Source organism: Gymnoscopelus microlampas (genome assembly GCF_963454915.1).
Source record: "Gymnoscopelus microlampas genome assembly, chromosome: 16".
NCBI classification, from domain to species: domain Eukaryota; kingdom Metazoa; phylum Chordata; class Actinopteri; order Myctophiformes; family Myctophidae; genus Gymnoscopelus; species Gymnoscopelus microlampas.
The window spans coordinates 3815143-3834730 of NC_139953.1; the positions used below are offsets into that span (position 1 = coordinate 3815143).

Genomic DNA, 19588 nt, shown 5'->3' on the forward strand with positions numbered 1-19588 from the left:
GAAAAAAAGTCATACCTAACGATGATGTCACTGGTAGATGGGTTTCTGGACTGTCCACAGCCCTCCTATGAGACACAGACCAAGTAGAAAAAAATGGTACCATTTTATCATGAGTATTAGTGAAAATGGGTGAAGTCGTCCTTTAAGCCCTATTTAATACTTTGTCGGACAATCTACAAACTCACAATGCTTGCAATGCGACCCATTGTGAGCATTGTGAGTAGATCTGCTTCTTTCAAACAGCCATAATAATTGGTTTAAGTGCCCAGATTGGGGAAAGAATTGATTCAGCATGGTAACAGTGTAACGCCCCTAGTGGCCATGCTGCTCCTTACATCCAACTGAACTGCAGTGGTTTGAACTCATGACCTTAATGAACTCTTCCATGAAATTATTATTGTATTAAGTGGCAGAACTTTATTATTTTATTGTATATCTGAATGCAGGTGTAAATGTTGGCCTAATAGGTAGCTAGAGGAAATGAAAAGGAGAGTGGTGTGTTTTCATAGCATATTATGTATTTTTCTGTCTTTAACTGCTCATGTATATTTAATGTGCAGGGGCGGCACTAGTAGTACTACTCATGTATATTTAATGAGGAGGGGGGTCACTAGTAGCATGATTAATAAGTGATGGTCTGTCGCTTGTTTATGTGGCCCGCAACCTGGGGTAGTTTCTTTTCCCTAGACTTGCAACACTGAGATTAAACAATCTGATCAATTCAATCCACAGCAAATTCAAACACACATCTTGTGGATACTGGAAATATATATATGTTTTTCGTTTTTATAGCCTACATTTATGTATTTATACATTTGTATGTTTGCATTTATTTATTTATACATTTATTTTATATTGGGGGGGCATATAATCCCTTTTTAATGACATTGAAGGCCTAATATTTGACCACCCAAACATCCCCTATATATTGCGCTTAATGCAGGGGTCATCAACATGTCCGTACACAAACAAACGTGTCCATAGCAAGACTTGTCCATGTCCGTGGCACATTTTTTATTTTGGTTAAAATGTGTAAGTGTCTTAAAGTCCATGACTACATATACTCAGTGTTTGTATTGGACCATGATAGTCTTCTAGTGATAATGTAGATTTGTGTATCGTCTGCAGACACTTTCTGGCAAACCACAAATCATTTAACTAGCAGACAGAGAACTGAGAAAAATAAATAAGGAACTGAAATCACCAAGGTTTTTGACTTTTTAACACTACCGATTGGAGTTGGGCGCTGACTTTTAATCTGTTTTCCTTGGCTCCATAGACAGTTTTGCCTTTGATTAATTTAAGAAAATTATGGCACCTCCAATTGTTTATTTGTTCAATGCATGTACTCAGTGTTTGTATTGGACCATAGTCCTCTAGTGATAATACAGTAGTTATGTAGATTTGTGTGTCGTCTGCATAACTATGGTAGCTTATTTCGTTTTTTTCCATAATCTGAGCAACCTGATGGTGAAGAAAGGGAACTTGGAAAGACACTTGTGGACAAACCATTTGACTAAACATTTCCAGACAGGGAACTGAGACAAATAAATAGACTTAGGAACTGAAATTTCAACCATTTTTTCTATATACAAAAATATCAAGTCAAGCTCAATCATCAGGATTTTAAGTCCCATAAATATATTTTTTTCATTCATATTAAACTATTGACTTATTCTCTTTGCATTATTTGAATTAGCGATCTATAAGATGAAAAGGGAGTGGCTAAATAGATCTCATGACCAAAATGAGACTACTGGCATAGACACTATGCCACATTACGAGTCCATTAGTTTACATTTAGGGCTAGTCATTTGTGTTTTTGGTAAAATAATTGACCAGTGGTTTGTCCGATGACAAAAATATAATATTGATCAAAATGTCCATCACAAGCTGGCATGGTGATGACCCCTGTAATGGCAGCCATGCTTCTACAAATTCGGCCACGGTACCCCGGCGTATATGTGAGTCTCTCCAAGGGCATTAAGTTTGAACACTTTTTCAAACAACAGAAGAACACTTGCAGGACTGTCGTCAATCCGTTTATTAAGGGTTGACAACCGAGCAGCATAGAGCATAGTCATACCCCCTCATCTATTTGTAGTTGAAAAAGATTTTCCCAGAATACTTAACTGTTATTAATTGATGCCTTTTCCACCCGGGATAGACTCTGGTAAAGAAAGCTGACACTTTTTTGGGAGAGTTGATGCCTTTATTAGGACATATTCTACATGGTTGTGACACGTGCTCAAACCAGTCTGGGACAGAGTTAATGTCGCTCCTGAGTTGCAAATAACTCAGGAGCGACATATAACAATATACATTAACCACTTCAGCCCTATATACTATACATTTTGGCCATTTGAAAATAGCCATAATATACCACTGCACTAACAGTCTGGGAGGAGCTGGTGCCTTACACAAACAGCGTCAAGGCAAAATCATGCACCCTATGACCTTCATTCATGCTGTGAACGGTGTCTGGGGAGCTGTTGTGTCTGACTGCGTGTGCGGCTGCGTGTGTGTATGTGTGTGAGTGTGTGTAGACTAGACATCTATGAATGGACTTTATTCTCTAAACTCACAGGTCAGTCTCTCTTCTTTCTAATCCATCACTACTGATTGTGTTGATTTCAATGACTGATTATTGGTTGTTACTTATTAAATGACTGGTTATTGATTGATCAGTTAGAGATAGCCTACACATCAGTTCAGTTGGTAACAGGAAAGAGGGGGCGTCTCCATTTTAATAGTCAACCCCCCCCCCCAATTTTTTTTTAAAACAAATACAATATTTGGAAAATAGTCTTATGTAATGTAAAGTATACATGATTAGAACATGATTGAACATCTAATATTTCTACAGTTGCTGCAAAACCTGATCCAATCATTGTGGTCATAAACAAGAAGTTGAAGGATACATTATAGGTGTGATAATGATGTACAGTACATGTTGGGGGAAAACAAATCATGTGTGCTTTTACATTACTTAAGACCATTTTCTAATTGTTTTATTTTATTTTATGTTTTACATTTTGTAAGGAAATAGCCAATTTACCTTCTCTCCCTGGCTGCAGCCGTTCAGTTTAAGCCTTTACTCATCAATATGAATTGATTGATTGATTGATTGATTGATTGATTGATTGATTGATTGATTGAATACTTTATTATAAGTTTGCAGAACAAATCACATGACAGTACAGTTCAATACAAGGTCAGCTAATAGGAATTAAAAAACAAAAAAAAGAAAGCCATTGGCTTGTTTCCATTGGGGTCCTTTATACTCAATTCATAGTGACAGTGACATTCAATGAAAGACAGATAATGGCTTGATAATTGATTGATTGATTACTTGATTGATTGATTGATTGATTGATTGAACAAACACACACACAGAAATGACCCTGTCCGTCGTTTTTGATGTGGATCATGGAACAAATGCTGACAATACCATAAAGAATAGAATAAAAATAAAGGTTGACCACATGTTGTAGGCTTTATATAAATCAACATTTTGTATATTCAGGCCTATATTAATTTAGTTTTCACTGTATAGTTCCCTAAACATGAATTCATTTAAACAGTAGGCCTATATAAACAAAGGTATAAATAGTTAATGAGCTATGATGAGCAGATTTACTTTATTGTCTGGTGTGTGTGTGTGTGTGTGTGTGTGTGTGTGTGTGTGTGTGCGTGCGTGCGTGCGTGCGTGCGTGCGTGCGTGCGTGCGTGCGTGCGTGCGTGCGTGCGTGCGTGCGTGCGTCTGTGACCTACATAGTCTAGTAAAGCTACCATCTGTATACATTTATTATTTAATATTTTATTTCATTATACCTTATTGTTGTTATTGCATAATGTATTAATATTAGACATATAGATAGAGAGTCTACAGCAGTGGTTCTCAAACTCTTTTGTGCCAAGGACCCCCAAATTGATATGGATGTGGCCGCAGACCCCCACCTGAAAATATGTTGTGCCAGGGACCCCCAGAAGAAAAGATTTGTGTTAAAAGATTTTTCAAAAATATCAGATCTACGCAAGCTCGTAGCGCAGCACTCGAGCTTGATCTGATATTTGTATAGCCAACGTATAAAATATGGATAAAGGGGTTAAAATTATTGTGAAGCTTTTTAGCTGGGGACCCCCTGGTATCCCCCCAAGGACCCCTGGGGGTCCCCGGGCCCCACTTTGACATCCAATGGTCTAACAGTATATATAAGCCTATTCTATGTCTAGACAGAATGTCTTCAGGGTGTTTTTATACAGAAGGGTCAAATAAATATGATGTGTCCATTCTAGCCTATATATATAAAACACCATCAGTCTATTGTCCCTCCTCTCTCTCCTAAATGTCACTGAACTGGAAAAAGCTTTTGTTCCACATATTGATCCTGACAGACCCTGATCTTCTAGGATCTGTCACTGATCTGGGATCTGAACATGATCTCTCACTGTAAATGTCAACAAATACGTAAGCTCTATACTGTGATAGTAATAATTGCTATATAATGTTTTTTTGGTTCGTTTTTTTTTTTTCAGTAACAGGGGTCGCTCTGTCTTCTCTCCATAATAAACAGAAAATACATTTTCAGGTGGGTTGCGAATTTCATCCAATCAGAAGAGAGAAACCATTCATCACATTTCAAATGTTTGTGTGTGTTGAGGTTCCAATGTTGTCTGCTTATTTCTTTGTGTCATCACTTCCAATTTCATTCGTTTATCCTGTAACCTGTATGAGTTCTCTACTGATTGGATAAAATTGAAATACATTTTCTGTTTACTGGAGAGAGGGGGAGAGACCCCTGATTACCATCACAATATGGAGATATCACACTTATTTTTAACAAATACATATTACTTACTGCACCTTTCAAATGTATGGTCGTGATATACCTTTGTTAACCCATTCTTAAAAATGTTTTCTAAATCCTAACAGTTTTTTGAAAATCTCAACAAAAAAAAAATCAAGATTTTTCAAAAATAGCAGATCTTTGTATATCTGCTATTTTTGAATAGCCAAAGAAATCTAAAGTGACACAGATGCGTTCCAGGTCTTAATGGGTTAAAATAAGTGTTAAATGACTATGACATTTTTACATGGAAAAAAAGGTACATTTACCGGTGACCAATAAAAATGGGGAAGCGACCCCAACAATGGGTCATGACCCATTGTTTAGGAAACAGCTCTAAACTCTCATGTTCTTTCTAAAAATAAAAGGTGTGAAATATGACAGGAAGTTTATTGCTTCCTGTTCTGCTATTTAGTTGTCGTGAACGAGAGAGAGAGGGCCTACAGGGTCAGGTCCCTCTGTTTCACCAATGCTTAAAGGGATAGTTCACCCCCAAAACGACCTTTTTCTATCAATTAGTATTAGTCACCCCGTGGAGACTTGAATTCATGGATATTTTTTGTTTTTTGTCGCATTCCTAAGCCAATAATTTGATGACCAGCAGCGAACCACTGGTCGACGTCAGTCCCGTTTTTGTTTTTCACAAGATCGGTGGTTGTTGCAATGACCTGCACCACAATACTTCACCATATGTTGCGCTATGACAAAATAAACCCACTAAATGTAACAATGTGTGCGTTCTGTAATGCAATTCCAATGGTGAAAGCTGTGTTGTTTCATCCGATGAAGGAATGGTGGGTTAGGCCACGCCCCAAAATACCCGTATGTGTGTCTCAAACAGTGGTGGAAAAAGTACTCAAATCAATACTGCAATGTAGAAGTACTCTGTTACAAGTGAAAGTCTGGAATTAAAAATGTACTTGAGTAAAAGTACAAAACTATTGGTATCAAAATGTACTTAAAGTACCAAAAGTGAAAGTACAAAAATCTTTGATAATAGCCAATCTACAAGCTCACAGCGCGTTGCGATGCGTTGTGAGCTTGTAGATCGGCTATTTTCAAATAGCCTATGTATAAAATAGGGCTAAAGTGGTTAATGTATGTTTTATAATGTAGTACTTTATATCTGCAAAGTAACTAGTAACTAAAGTTTTCAAATAATTGTAGTGGAGTAAAAGTACAATATTTGCCTAGAGGGTAGAAGTAAATGTATAGACAATTGGAAATACTCTAGTAAAGTAAAAGTACCTCAAAATTGTACTTAGGCATAGTACTTGAGTAAATGTACTTAGTTACTTTACACCACTGGTCTCAAAGAATATTTGTCTGCGGCCAAATACATTAATTTGAGGGTCCTTGACATGAAAACGTTGATTTTTAATGGACAAAATTGTGTAAAATTGAAAAAAGTGGTTGTTGCATAAAGTCATACAGACAGCGTGCAACCTTTTCATGAGGCTCAGAACTGATCATTCTAATGTTGATTTCACAATGACTAGCTGGCTAGATGAAAGTTATTTCCTGTTACAGGATATTACCCGGTTGAGGTTGAGATGCTGTCACTCACACACTCTCACTCACACACACACACACACACACACACACACACACACACACACACACACACACACACACACACACACACACAATGTTTCTCGGAAACATTTAGTGATGAAATGCACTTTTTTTGACATTTTCACGTCAACGCTTATTATCAAGCGCTCAGCGCTGAGCAAGCACCCCCCAAGCACAACTATGGAATCCCCATGCAGAGATTCAGGTGTCACAGCAGCAACAGCAGCCAGTCAGAATGAAACACAGGACAGGAGTTACTGCTAAGAGCAAGTGATTGATCATTATTTGAATCAGCTGTGTGGAGGGAGATAACGTGGGTAAGTAGGCAGACTAATGAGCATTTGATTCTGATTTCTGTCAGGTTGTGTTACTTCCCACATTATTATTGACTGACACGGATCACTCAAATGAATAGGATGACTGACAACAGGAATGATGGCCATAATTCACGCAAGGCCTCGTGGCCAGTGGTGGAAAAAGTACCCACATTTTTTACTCAAGTTAAAGTATCAATACTCCAATGTGGAAATACTCTGTTACAAGTGAAAGTCTGGGATTCATAATGCACTTGAGTAAAAGTACAAAAGTATTGGTATCAAAAAATGTACTTAAAGTACATTAAAGTAGAAAGTACATTTCATTCATCATTATGCAGAATGTCCAGAACTTTTCAAATGTATAAAAATCTTTTGAAAATAGCAGATCTACAAGCTCACAATGCGTTGCATGTTCAAATGGCCGAAATATATATAGGGCTGAAGTGGTTAATGTATGTTTTGTAATAATAATCAAAATCTATAAAGTAATAGTAACTAAAGTTTTCAAATAATGTTAGTGGAGTAAAAGTATAATATTTGCCTCTGAGATGTAGTGGAGTAGAAGTAAAAGTACTGAACATTGGAAATACTCCAGTAAAGTAAAACAAATACCTCAAAATAGTACTTAAGTACAGTACTTGAGTAAATGTACTTAATTACTCTACACCACTGCTCATGGGTCACTGGAAACTTGTGGATACGTGCATTTTCATTCTCTGTGTGTGTGTGTGTCTGTCTGTCTGTCTGTCTGTCTGTCTGTCTGTCTGTCTGTCTGTCTGTCTGTCTGTCTGTGTGTGTGTGTGTGTGTGTGTGTGTGTGTGTGTGTGTGTGTGTGTGTGTGTGTGTGTGTGTGTGTGTGTGTGTGTGTGTGTGTGTGTGTGTGTGTGTGTGTGTGTGTGTGTGTGTGCGCGCGCGCGCGTGCGTGCGTGTGTGTGTGCAGACACCATGCATGATCTGTCCACGCCTCAGAGCAGCCTGCTGGCCACCACCAACCAGAGTGTGGCGCTGTGTGTTCCTCCGTACGAGACGGACCGCCTTCCTCTGGTGTTCCTGTACAGCGTGGTCCTCATCATAGGTCTGCCCGCCAACCTGCTCACTGTCTACCTCACCTGGATGCAGGTACAACGTCTCACCTCAGGGGGGCTTCAACAGGTTTTCTTTTTTTTTTTTGTCAGGCCAAGGTCTATAGACCAATTATTTGTTTACCAACATTGAGACTGGACGCGCAGGTGATTGTTTCATGCAATCAATTCTCAACATATTGTTTCGGGGTGCGCTGGTTTCAGTTCATTCAACCTCCTCTTGTGTGTTGGCTAGTGAGGCGCGTCCTAGCGAGACCTGACAGAATGGGTTTCATTTGGTGCCGGCCTGCGCGCGCATACTGGTTCTTATCAGTGTGACGTCGTCTGTTAAGGGGTCTATATAGGGTAAACCTCGGCCTTTACATTTTTTAGGACCGCCATAACTCTGAGAGTGTAAACATACGGGTCCATTTGGTTCCGTTTGTCAGTGGTGTAAAGTAACTAAGTACATTTACTCAAGTACTGTACTTAAGTACAATTTTGAGGTATTTTCTCAGAGGCAAATATCGTATTTTACTCCACTACAATTATTTGAAAACTTTAGTTACTAGTTACTTTGTAAAACATACATTAACCATTTAAGCCCTATACACTTTGGCTATTTGAAAATAGCCGATCTACAAGCTCACAATGCGTTGCGTTGCGACGCATTCCGGACTTTTACCTGTAACAGAGTATTTCTACCAATAACTGCAGTATTGGTACTTTTACTTAAAAACATGTTAGTACTTTTCCCACCACTGTCTATATGTCACCTTGTGTTATCAGGTGAGAAGCAACAACGTGCTGGGTGTGTACCTGTTGAGCCTGTCAGTGTGTGACCTCATGTACCTGTGCACGCTGCCCCTCTGGGCCTTCTACGTCAGCAGAGGACACTGGTGGCCCTGGAGCTCTGCCGCCTGCAAGGTGTGTATCCGCGGGACGGGGCATTTTTGGACCTTTTTTGGTAAACGTTTAAGTCCGGGAAAACATCTGTGTCATTTTAGATTTGAACCACTTTAACCATTATTTTATACTTTGGATATTCAAAAATCATGAAAGGTTTTGCAAATCTTTGAATGTATTTAAAAAAAAATAAGCCAACATTTTTAGCTCAAATCTTTGCTTCTGGGGGTCCCTGGTAGGGATGGGTATCGTTAGGATTTTTACGAGTCCGGTTCCCGTTCCCGTTCTGCTTATCAGTTTTGGTTCCTAACGGTTCCATATTTCGGTTCCAAGATGGTAAAAAAAATAAGAGGTCAAATCATGTTTATTTAATAGGGATGCACCGAATGGAAAATTCTTGGCCGAAACCGATAAAAAAAAAAAAATACATATACATTTCTTTAAATATTATTTTGTACCATTGCTGTCATGGCTATGCCTGTTGTAGAGCTACATGATTATGGCAAAACCATCATCAATCACAACTATAATGGGTCCATATTGAGATCAGTTATTTAAAACAATGTATTTCTTGTGTAGAATTATTTATTTACTATTGTGTAGTAATAAAATACAATGTCTCAGAACATTAGCATGCCATACAGTTGAATTATTGCAAATTAAATAAATATTAATTTGCGGTTGGGCTCAGAGAGAAGCAGCAGCTCTATAGAGACGCAACTGATACTGGATTTGTGATTTTGTGCTGTTTGTGTAGGACTTCTAAACCCCTTTGTTTGAACCGCTTTTAGAGTGTCTAGGAACCGATATGCAGAACCGATGACGTCATATGGATAAATAAAGTTGCAGTCCTATGTGTGGGCAGTTCAAATAGGGCCTAAAACATGTATTAGGGGGGTCTTCGATGTTTTTCAGCCCAAGGACCCCCTAGCTGAAAGCGAGATGAAGTACCCACTACATATTGTATAAAACTGTGTTTTCATTTCATAGATAGCTTTCCTAGACTTGTTTGACAGCACTATCATGAGTGTTGTGTAAATGAATCTATTTTATGTTGGATTCATGTTAACCACTTAAAACCCTCAATACAGTATGTGTTCCCCTCTACACCAAACCTCTTTGCCGAATATAGCCGATCTACAAGCTTGTGAGCTTGTAGATCTGTTATGTTTGGCTAAAGTTCTCTTCAGAATAGGGATGCTAGGATTCAAGTGGTTAATGTAAAAAAAATAATAATACAATCACATAAAGATTTGGCGGACCCCCTGTAGTAACTCTGAAGAACCCCGGTTGAAGACCCCTGTTAATTAGATAATACAATATAACTAGTACATCTGTATGGTAGAGTATGTGCCAGACTTATTTCTGCACTCGGTGCCGCGCTATGAGCTTGTAGATCTGCTATTTTTGAATAGCCAAGAAATCTAAAAATGACACACAGATGCGTTCCCGTTCTTTATGGGTTAAACATTTCTGGTAGGTAATGCAAAAATAGGTCTGCAACCCAGATTTCAGTCAGAGTGGTCAGTGTGTGCTTTGAGTGCTGTGTGGGAGTGGAGCACTCTGACATTTCCAACTGCATCATCATCTGAATTTACAAACAAACCAGAGAGTACTCCCTCCAACGCTCTCTGAGCATATCTCAGACTGCATGCTGCCGAGCAGTGGTGGAAAAAGTACTCAATTGCTTAACTTAAGTAAAAGTATCAATACTGCAATGTAGAAATGCTCCATTACAAGTAAAAGTCCGGAATTAACTTCAGTAAAAATGTACTTAAAGTACCAAAAGTAAAAGTATTCATTATGCAGAATGCCACATTTCAAGTTTTAAAATGTATACAAATCTTTTCAAAATAGCAGATCTAGCTGCCAGATACAGCTCAGCTGTTTTCAAATGGCCGAAATGTATATAGGGCTGAAGTGGTTAATGTATGTTTTGTAATAATAATCCAAATCTAAAAAGTAAATAGTAACTAAAGTTTTCAAATAAATGTAGTGGAGTAAAAGTACAATATTTGGATCTGAGATGTAGTGGAGTAGAAGTAAAAATATTGGAAATTGGAAATACTCAAGTTAAGCACATACCTTAAGTAAATGTACTTAGTTACTTTCCACCACTGGTCACTGCACTCCACCACCTGTGGTATGCAGGTAGTCTACTCTAATGCACTGTTTCCCAAACAGTGGGTCGTTGACGCTTGTTAATGCTACTTCATTTTGTTGTGTTTCTGCATCAAATAGAACTAGACCTAATTAAAGATACCATCAACGGCAAGAAGTTTTACAAACGACCCTCTCTGGTATTATATATTTTTTTGTTTGAGCTGTTGGAAATAACTAAGCTTCACTTCGTTGTTAAAGGTAGGGTAAGTGATATTTTGGGGTATTTCTTTTTTTTTTATTTAAAAAGGTTAAAATACTATATTCTGATAGTAATCATTGCTACAGAGCGTTTGTTCAGTCACAGGGGTCTCTCCTGCTCTTAGCTGTTAACAGAATATAGTACATTTTCAGGTAGGTGACAACATTTAAGCCAATCAGGAGAGAGCACTGAAAATGCATTTTCTGTTTAATAAAGAGCTGGAGAGACATGGAGACTCCTTTCACTGAACACACACTCTATAGCAATGATTACTATCAGAATATAGAGCTATTTAACACTTATTTTACTGTTGTGAATTTAAAATAGATACAACTGATTAGGAGTCATTTTTAATCGAGTCGTGAGATACAGTAGCAGAAGATTCACAGCCCTACTAGACCAATAACTGTCAGCCCTGTATGGTTGAGAATGAACTGGTAAGCGCTTGAGCAGTGGTTTCCAAACTGGGAGTCGGGACTCGGGAGCCCCAGGGGAGCCCCCAAATAATTTTGGGGGGTCCCCAGCTGATTAGCTTAATGTGCAACATTGTTTTCTCACTCTGACTCAACACTAAACAAACCAACATATTTGTATACAGTCCGTCCGAGGTGTTGTGAGCTTGTTGATCGGCTATTTTCACAATATTTATAAGTGGAACCGAGTTAAACTGAATATAATGCCTCAACTCCTACAATTCTAAGTGCTTGTCATGCAGGGTCGAGGGTCCCCAGTTCAAATATGATTATTTTGGGGGGTTCCCAGTTCAAATATGATAATTTTGGGGGGTTCCCAGTTTAAATATGATTATTTTGTGGGGGTTCCCAGCTCAAATATTATTATTCTGGAGGGTCCCCAGTTCAAATATGATTATTTTGGGGGTCCCCTCCCCTGTTCTAATATGATTATTCTGGGGGGTCCCCAGTTCAAATATTATTATTCTGTGGGGTCCCCAGTTAAAATATGTTTATTTTGGTGGGTCCCCAGTTCAAATATTATTATTCTGGGGGGTCCGCTGTTAAAATTTGTTTATTTTGGGGGGTCCCCAGTTGAAATATTATTATGATGGCGGGTCCGCTGTTCAAATATCTTTATTTTGGGGGGTCCCCAGTTCAAATATTATTATTCTGGGGGGTCCGCTGTTCAAATATGTTTATTTTGGGGGGTTGCAGCCTGAAAAGGTTTGGAACCCTTGCCCTAGACTAGTGTGCTTCATTCAACAGAGCTGGATATGGAGGGGAGGTGTAGTGTGCCACCTAGTGGCTGAATGATATCACTTTATAAATCAGTGGTTCATATCAGGGCACCGTGCTATTCACGTTTTTCCTCCACGGCACCCCTGAACAGTGGTGTAAAGTAATTAAGTACATTTACTCAAGTACTGTACTTAGTTTTGAGGTATTTTTAGTTTATTGGAGTATTTCCCATTTTCAGTGCTTTTACTTCTACACCACTAGGCCTACATCTCAGAGGCAAATATTGTACTTTTACTCCACTATTTGAAAACTTTAGTTACTTTATATATTTTGATTATTACTATAAAACGTACATTTTGGCCATTCGAAAATAGCAGATCTACAAGCTACAACGCATTGTGATCTTGTAGATCTGCTATTTTCAACAACAAAACAATTACTTGTGAAATGGGACATTCTAAGTTTAATACCAATACTTTTGTACTTTTAGGCAAGTACATTTTTAATTCCGGACTTTTACTTGTAATGGAGTATTTCTACATTGCAGTATTGATACTTTTACTTAAGTAAAAAAAAATTGTACTTTTTCCACCACTGCCCCTGAACAACATTGTTAGTTCACAGCACCTTACATTTATGTCATAGGATATTACGGTTATAATATGAATATGTGAATCTTTACCCCTAACATACTGTATTTCACGAGGAAAACTTAAGATATCCGTTTTCATTAGGACAGATTTGAAATTACTTTATGCTTGACATTTAACCACTTGAACCCCCACATCCTGTACTCTGGGGGGGAACGGGGGACATTCACCAAAAATAGCAAATCTACAAGCTCACAGTGCGTCGCGTTGTGAGCTTGTAGATCTGCTAAGGCATTTGGTGTAAACGGAAAAAGGGTGACTTAAATCCACGTCTTAGGCTGTGATTAAGTGATAACGCCACCATCTTATGCGCAGTCCCTGCTATGCGAGTTGCACTGAACGCAAACACTTAAGGAATAAGACTCGAAAGATTTTTTTATACATTTTGAACTAGTGAAATGGGACATTCTGCACAATGAATACTTTTACTTTTTGTACTTTTAAGTACATTTTGATACCAATACTTTTTGTACATTTTGAATAACTTTTACTCGTAACAGGCATTTCTACACTGCAGTATTGATAATTTTACTTAAAGGGATAGTTCAGCCCCAAAATGACTTTTATTTCTATCGATTACACCCCCTATGGAGACTTGAATTCATGGAGAGGTTTTTGTTTTTGTCGCATTCCTAAACCAATAATTTGATGACCAGCGGCGGCTCCGGTAGGAGACACAAAGAGTCAACTTTGAGTCTCCTACCGGACTCGCGGAGACATTAGCATCTTTCCGCCGGTCATCAAATTATTGGCTTAGGAATGCGACAAATACAAAAAAATCATCATGAATTCAAGGCTTCATGGGGTGTGTAATAGATACAAAATATGTTTTTTTTTGGGTGAACTATCCCTTTAAGTGCTTTTTCCCACCACTGCTTTAAAAGACGTTTGTGGGTGATCGTGTGTGTTCCCGCAGGTGTGCGGCTACATCTTCTTCAACAACATGTACATCAGCATCTTCCTGCTGTGCTGCGTGTCGGCCGACCGCTACGTGGCCGTGGTCTACGTCATGGAGTCGCGGGGCCGCGGCCTGCGGCGCCGCCGCGTGGCCGCCGCCGTCACGGCCGCCATCGTGGCAGTGGTGGCCGTGGGCCACGTGCCCGTCTTCAGCATGGAGGAGGGCGAGGGCGCCGAGGGCCAGAGGAGGTGCTTCGAACCCAACCAGACCACGGCCAGGTATATGGGCATGTTAAACTTAAGGGATAGTTCACCTTCACTGTTCATTTTGACAGCACATTGCTTAGTTTAGTCATAGTCTTTTGCAAAGCAACTAAGCGCATTTGCTTAAGTACTGTACTTACAGTAAGTCAACATTTTCAGTACTTTCAGTACTACTAACTTTTCTGTTATTTTCTGAGTATTTCCAAATTTCAATACTTACTTACTTCTACTCCACTACATCTCAGAGGCATATTTATATTGTACTTTAACTCCACCACAATTATTTTAAAACTTTAGTTTCTAGTTACTTTGCAGATATAAATTATTATATTATAAAACATGCATTAACCACTTCAGCCCTATTTTATAGCTAGGCTATTTTCAAACATTTTAGTGCTTTTACTTTTGGTACTTTAAGTATATTTTGATGCCAATAATTTTGTACTTTTACTCAAGTTCGTGCAGAGCGGATAAACGCAAGGTCTGCGCGACAAGCGGAAAAATCTGCTCTTGCGTGAATCCACGCATTTGCATTGACAAAGCATTGGCAGATTCTGCCCCAGAGGTAAAATAAAAGTGCGGTGGGAGCGCGCCCTTAACAGAGTATTTTTAGATTGTGGTATTGTTACTTTTACTTAAGTAAAATATCTGAGTACTTCTTCCACCACTGATCTTTTGAATAAAATCAAATTTGGTTTTAGGGCACGGCCCCACCGCACTTTTATTTTACCTCTGGGGCGGAATCTGCCAATGCTTTGTCAATGCAAATGTGTGGATTATTGGAAAAAATGCGCAAGACCATGAATCCACGCATTTACATTGACAAAGCATTGGCAGATTCCGCCCCAGAGGTAAAATAAAAGTGCGGTGGGAGCGTGGCCTTAGTCATATTTTAGTCACCTGAAACCTTTTAGTTTTAGCCTAGTTTTAGTCGACTAAAATGTATGTTGGCGGTGCCTTGTTGGCGTCGTAATGGCTGATTTTACACTAGGCTGCATACTAAAAATAGCCAATCTACAAGCTCACAACGCGTCACAGTGCGACACATTGTGAGCTTGTAGATTGGCTATTTTCAGAGCGTAACGTTTGAGTGCAATCAAACATAAAATGACTTAATTGTCTTTTAGTTCTACTGGATCTTATTATCTTCTCCACTTGTCCCACCTAACATTTTAGTCTAGTTTTTATTTGTTGACGAAATTGTTAATATATTTAGTCTTAGATGTAGTCATCATAGCTTAGTTTTTGTTTAGTTTTCGTCAGTGTAAAAAGGTAGTCGACGAACATTTTCCGTCATAGTTTTAGTTGACAAGAAGAAATATTACACGAGAGGGTGTGCGTTATCATGATTATTGGTGATGCGTTCAGGAACGAGGAGGAGACGAGTTCCGCAAGCATCACTGAAGTGCCAATAACCACAGTAAAGCCACCCTAGAGTGTAAATATTGTGATTATAACAGTTACCATCAAAACAAAAGATATATTAATTGATATTGTGGCTCATATTGTCGCTCTCAAAATAACAACCTCTCTCCATTATCCTGAAAATACATGAGGTCCCTGTTTACTCAGTCAGTCCGAATCAGGCCTGGAATGTTGTCATTTTAGGGTCAAGGTGTTTTTTTTTAGGGCACAAAGGCCAAATACCAGGGCACGAAGGCCATCAAATAAAACAATGATTTTAAGTCAAAATAATGAATTTAACTTTTTTAAGTTAAATTCATTATTTTGACTTAACAACAAAGTTTTATTTTACCATTTTGACAATTTTTGCATAAACATTTAATCATCCTCAACCTTTTTAGGTTGAGGATGATTAAATGTTTATGCAAAAATGGTTCAAACTCAAGTGAATGGCAGAGTTCACACTATAACTACAACAAAGACAATGGAGAACAATATATTCTCGTTATGAATAAGTTATAGTGCTTTATGTGAACGGCCCTGTAGTCTGTATATCATAAGCAATGTTTAGATTTTTGATCTTACTGAGGTTCGGCACAGCTAGAGTTCGGGCCGCTATGCGGCCTTCACACCTATGTTGCACCGCCGATTCGACTGATATGGCCATATATGGAGATCTCTGTATCTGTCAGTCCTTGTCGCTTTTATGGGCATAAATCGAGATCCCTGATGTCATTAGTATATGGCCATGGGCATGGGCCCTTTTGTGGCCATACATGGAGCTGAGTGATTTGTGTGTGCCTGATGATATAAAAATATTTTGGAAATAGCCAATCTACAAGCTCACAATGAGTCGCATCGCGACGCATTGTGAGCTTGTAGATCTGCTGTTTTCAAATGGCCGAAATGTATATAGGGCTGAAGTGGTTAATGCATGTTTTGTAATGATAATCAAAAGTAACTAGATACTAAAGTTTTCAAATAACTGTAGTGGAGTAAAAGTATATTTGCCTCTGAGACGTAGTGGAGTAGAAGTAAAAGTACTGAAAACTGGAAATACTCCAGTGAAGTAAAAAATACCTCAAAATTGTACTAAAGTACAGTACTTGAGTACATGTACTTAGTTACTTAATCTGAGTTCCCAGAAGTTTTCGCCAGCTCTCGCATACAAACGGGAGGGGCGAGGAAACTTCTGGGCCAGAGCCCTGGTATTTGTGGACGGGATGTAACTTACGCTCAGAATCTGAGCGGACACGCCTCTTACCGGTCTGAGAGCATGTGCAACTCGTCTAAACAGTCCGACGAGAGGCAAACAGCAGTACACAACAATGGCGGCCGCAATTCCCGTCGCTCCTATTTACATGCAACACCCACTGCATGTGGATCCCGGCCCTTTTTCTTCATTGGCTGTTGATTTGAATCAGAACGCAGTGGCCGCGCCCCTGCTGTCCAGGCTCTGAGGCGAAGTCTCCCAGACTATTAGTTACTTTACACCACTGACTAAATCCATTAACGATTCAATCGGAAATGTGCGTCCGTCCCTCCCTCCCTCCCATCCCTCCAGGGTTACGGGCTTCAACCTCGCCCGCTTCGCCATGGGATTCCTGGCTCCGCTGGTGCTCCTGATCGCGACCAACCGGGCCATCCTGAGCAGCGTGCGGGCCAGCGTGGGGCTGAGCGTCAGGCATAAGGCGAGGGTCCGCTCCCTGGCTCTGGGCGTGGTGCTGCTGTTCCTGGTGTGTTTCGGCCCCTACCACCTGGTGCTGCTGCTCAGAGCACTGCTCTACTACTTCCCCCAGGTCTGCTACTTTACTTTACTGTTACTTTACTTTACTCCTTTATTTGGGAGGGACAGAGCCAGTGGTGGAAAAAGTACTCCGATATTTTACTTAAGTAAAAGTATCGATACTGCAATGTAGAGGTACTCCGTTACAAGTAAAAGTCCGGAATTCAAAATGTACTTACTTACAGTACTTAATGCATTGGTATCAAAATCAATGTTTGAAAATAGCAGATCTACAAGCTCACAACACGTTGCAAGTTTTCTCACTCACAGTAAACAAAGTGTATACAGGGTATGTGCACATTTATGCAGTTACAATTTAAGGACTTTTAAGACCTTTTTAATCCCTCTAAAAAGATTTTTCTTTTAAATAAACTAACAATAAGTCAAAAGTATTGTCAAACATTGGCCAAAATGTCAAAAAGTTATAGCAAGGATGCAAATTTTCATCCTTAGTCCCTATTCCCTAGCATGTAAAAATAAGAGATATTACATGTCGTCACCTTTCTAAACTAATGGCCATTTTTTTAAGAAAATTATATTTTTGTCTAAGTCAGCTCCTCATGACACTGGCCACCTCTGGTAAAATCGCCCATCTCCTAATTGAAAAGGATCATGCTGTTCACTCCCCTTTTAGTATAATGGCCTAACTCCCTAGTGTGACTTAGGACAAAATAGGCCCTTTTTTTGGCCTAAGTCACATGGTTTTTAAATATCTTATGTTACATAACTGACAGACAGTGTTATTTCTATTTAAATAGTCATAATTTGTTATAAACATTTTGGGTGAAATTATTAAGAAATATCATATAGTTTTGTTTTGGATCTTTTTTTTTTTTTTTTCTGAAAAACTTCAGAAATGACTTCCTGAAAAACTTCAGAAATGACTTAGGCCATTAGTTTAGCAAGGCGACGATGTTATACCTTTAACAATTATAACCTTGCACCTCCTCCCATAGCTGCTGGGCCAGGACGAAGAGTGTCGCCTCGAGAAGAGGATCTACACGGCCTACACCATCTCCCTGGGCCTGTCCACCTTCAACAGCGCCATCAACCCCCTGCTCTACGTTCTGTCCAGCGAGAACATCCGCAAGGAGCTGACCAGAGGCCTGGCCGCCATGCTGGGACCGGCTGGCACCTCCTCCTCCCGGGGGGAGGGGCCACACTGCTCTACCGACGCCAACCACTCCAAGATCTCCACGGACACCGCCGCTTACGCTAAAGCTAACAGCGTCGCTACTAATGCTACGCGGAGCACAATTCAAAGGAGCCCAGCGTGTTCGGGGGAAACGGTAACGTTAACGGTCGCTAAGTCTTTGCCTTTTGTACAAGGTTCTGGGTGTGATTTTTCTCAACTCGGCGTATGAAAAGCACGGCTTGGGTGCTGCAAGTAAGTACTGGGAGCTGATGGGAGGTGTTCTAAGTACTGGGAGCTGATTGGAGGTGCTCTAAGTACTGGGAGCTGATGGGCGGTGCTCTAAGTACTGGGAGCTGATGGGAGGTGTTCTAAGTACTGGGAGCTGATGGTTGGTGCTGGGCTCCACCTCAGCAATCCATCTCCCTAGGGGTGCAGCGCATTGAAACGAGGATAGACTCCTCACTCCTGCGTTCTCGGCTGATACCGACAGTAAGCCTACCGACCTATACTTACTTATTTACTACGGGCAGGTGGTGTCTCGTCCGTTTGGTCGTGGCATGCAGCACACAGATATGACCACTGGACATGCCCAGCGCCAGTGCAAATCGGTTATGATGATGTGCTCATATATGGCTTGGACAACTCTGACGTCAGCGCAACCAGAACTCTTATCAGAGAGAGAGAGAGAGAGAGAGAGAGAGAGAGAGAGAGAGAGAGAGAGACTATTTCAGCCATGCAATGGGTCTATGCTCAGTAGCCATATTGGAAAGAAATAGGCTCTATGCACAGCTGCCATATTGGAAAGAAATTGGGCCTCTTCCTTACTTCCTTCACAGGTTTTACCAATGATACTAATGAAGGCTCTGTTCCATTTCATGCAGCACAGTGATTCTCAAGCCTTTTAATTTCAGGGACCCCCATAACTCTGAGAGTGTACAAATGGAACCAAATGGACCCGTAAGGGTCCATTTGGTTCCATTTACACACCATTTATAACCCCCTCAAGGAACCATGAGGGTACCTGGACCACACTTTGAGCCACTGTTGTAGCAGAGTGTTTCCAGTGAGCCAACATGCACAATATCAGCACCCTGACTCTGTTTGACCAGAATGGAACAGAGCCTTCATTAGTATCCTTGGTAACACCTGTGAAGGAAGTAAGAAGAGGCCCAATTTCTCTCCAAAATG

The 19588-nt window shown here is 39.9% G+C and overlaps 1 protein-coding gene across 1 annotated transcript; it reads left to right on the forward strand.

Moving 5' to 3' along the window:
* The first annotated feature begins 2536 nt into the window (after positions 1-2536).
* On the forward strand, positions 2537-19386 carry gpr132b (G protein-coupled receptor 132b). Its single transcript, XM_084082940.1, has 6 exons — positions 2537-2587; positions 7683-7861; positions 8593-8730; positions 13831-14102; positions 17044-17278; positions 18222-19386. The coding sequence occupies exons 2-6, from the start codon at positions 7688-7690 to the stop codon at positions 18627-18629; spliced, it is 1227 nt and encodes a 408-aa protein (XP_083939066.1). The 5' UTR covers positions 2537-2587; positions 7683-7687; the 3' UTR covers positions 18630-19386.
* Positions 19387-19588: the final 202 nt, after the last annotated feature.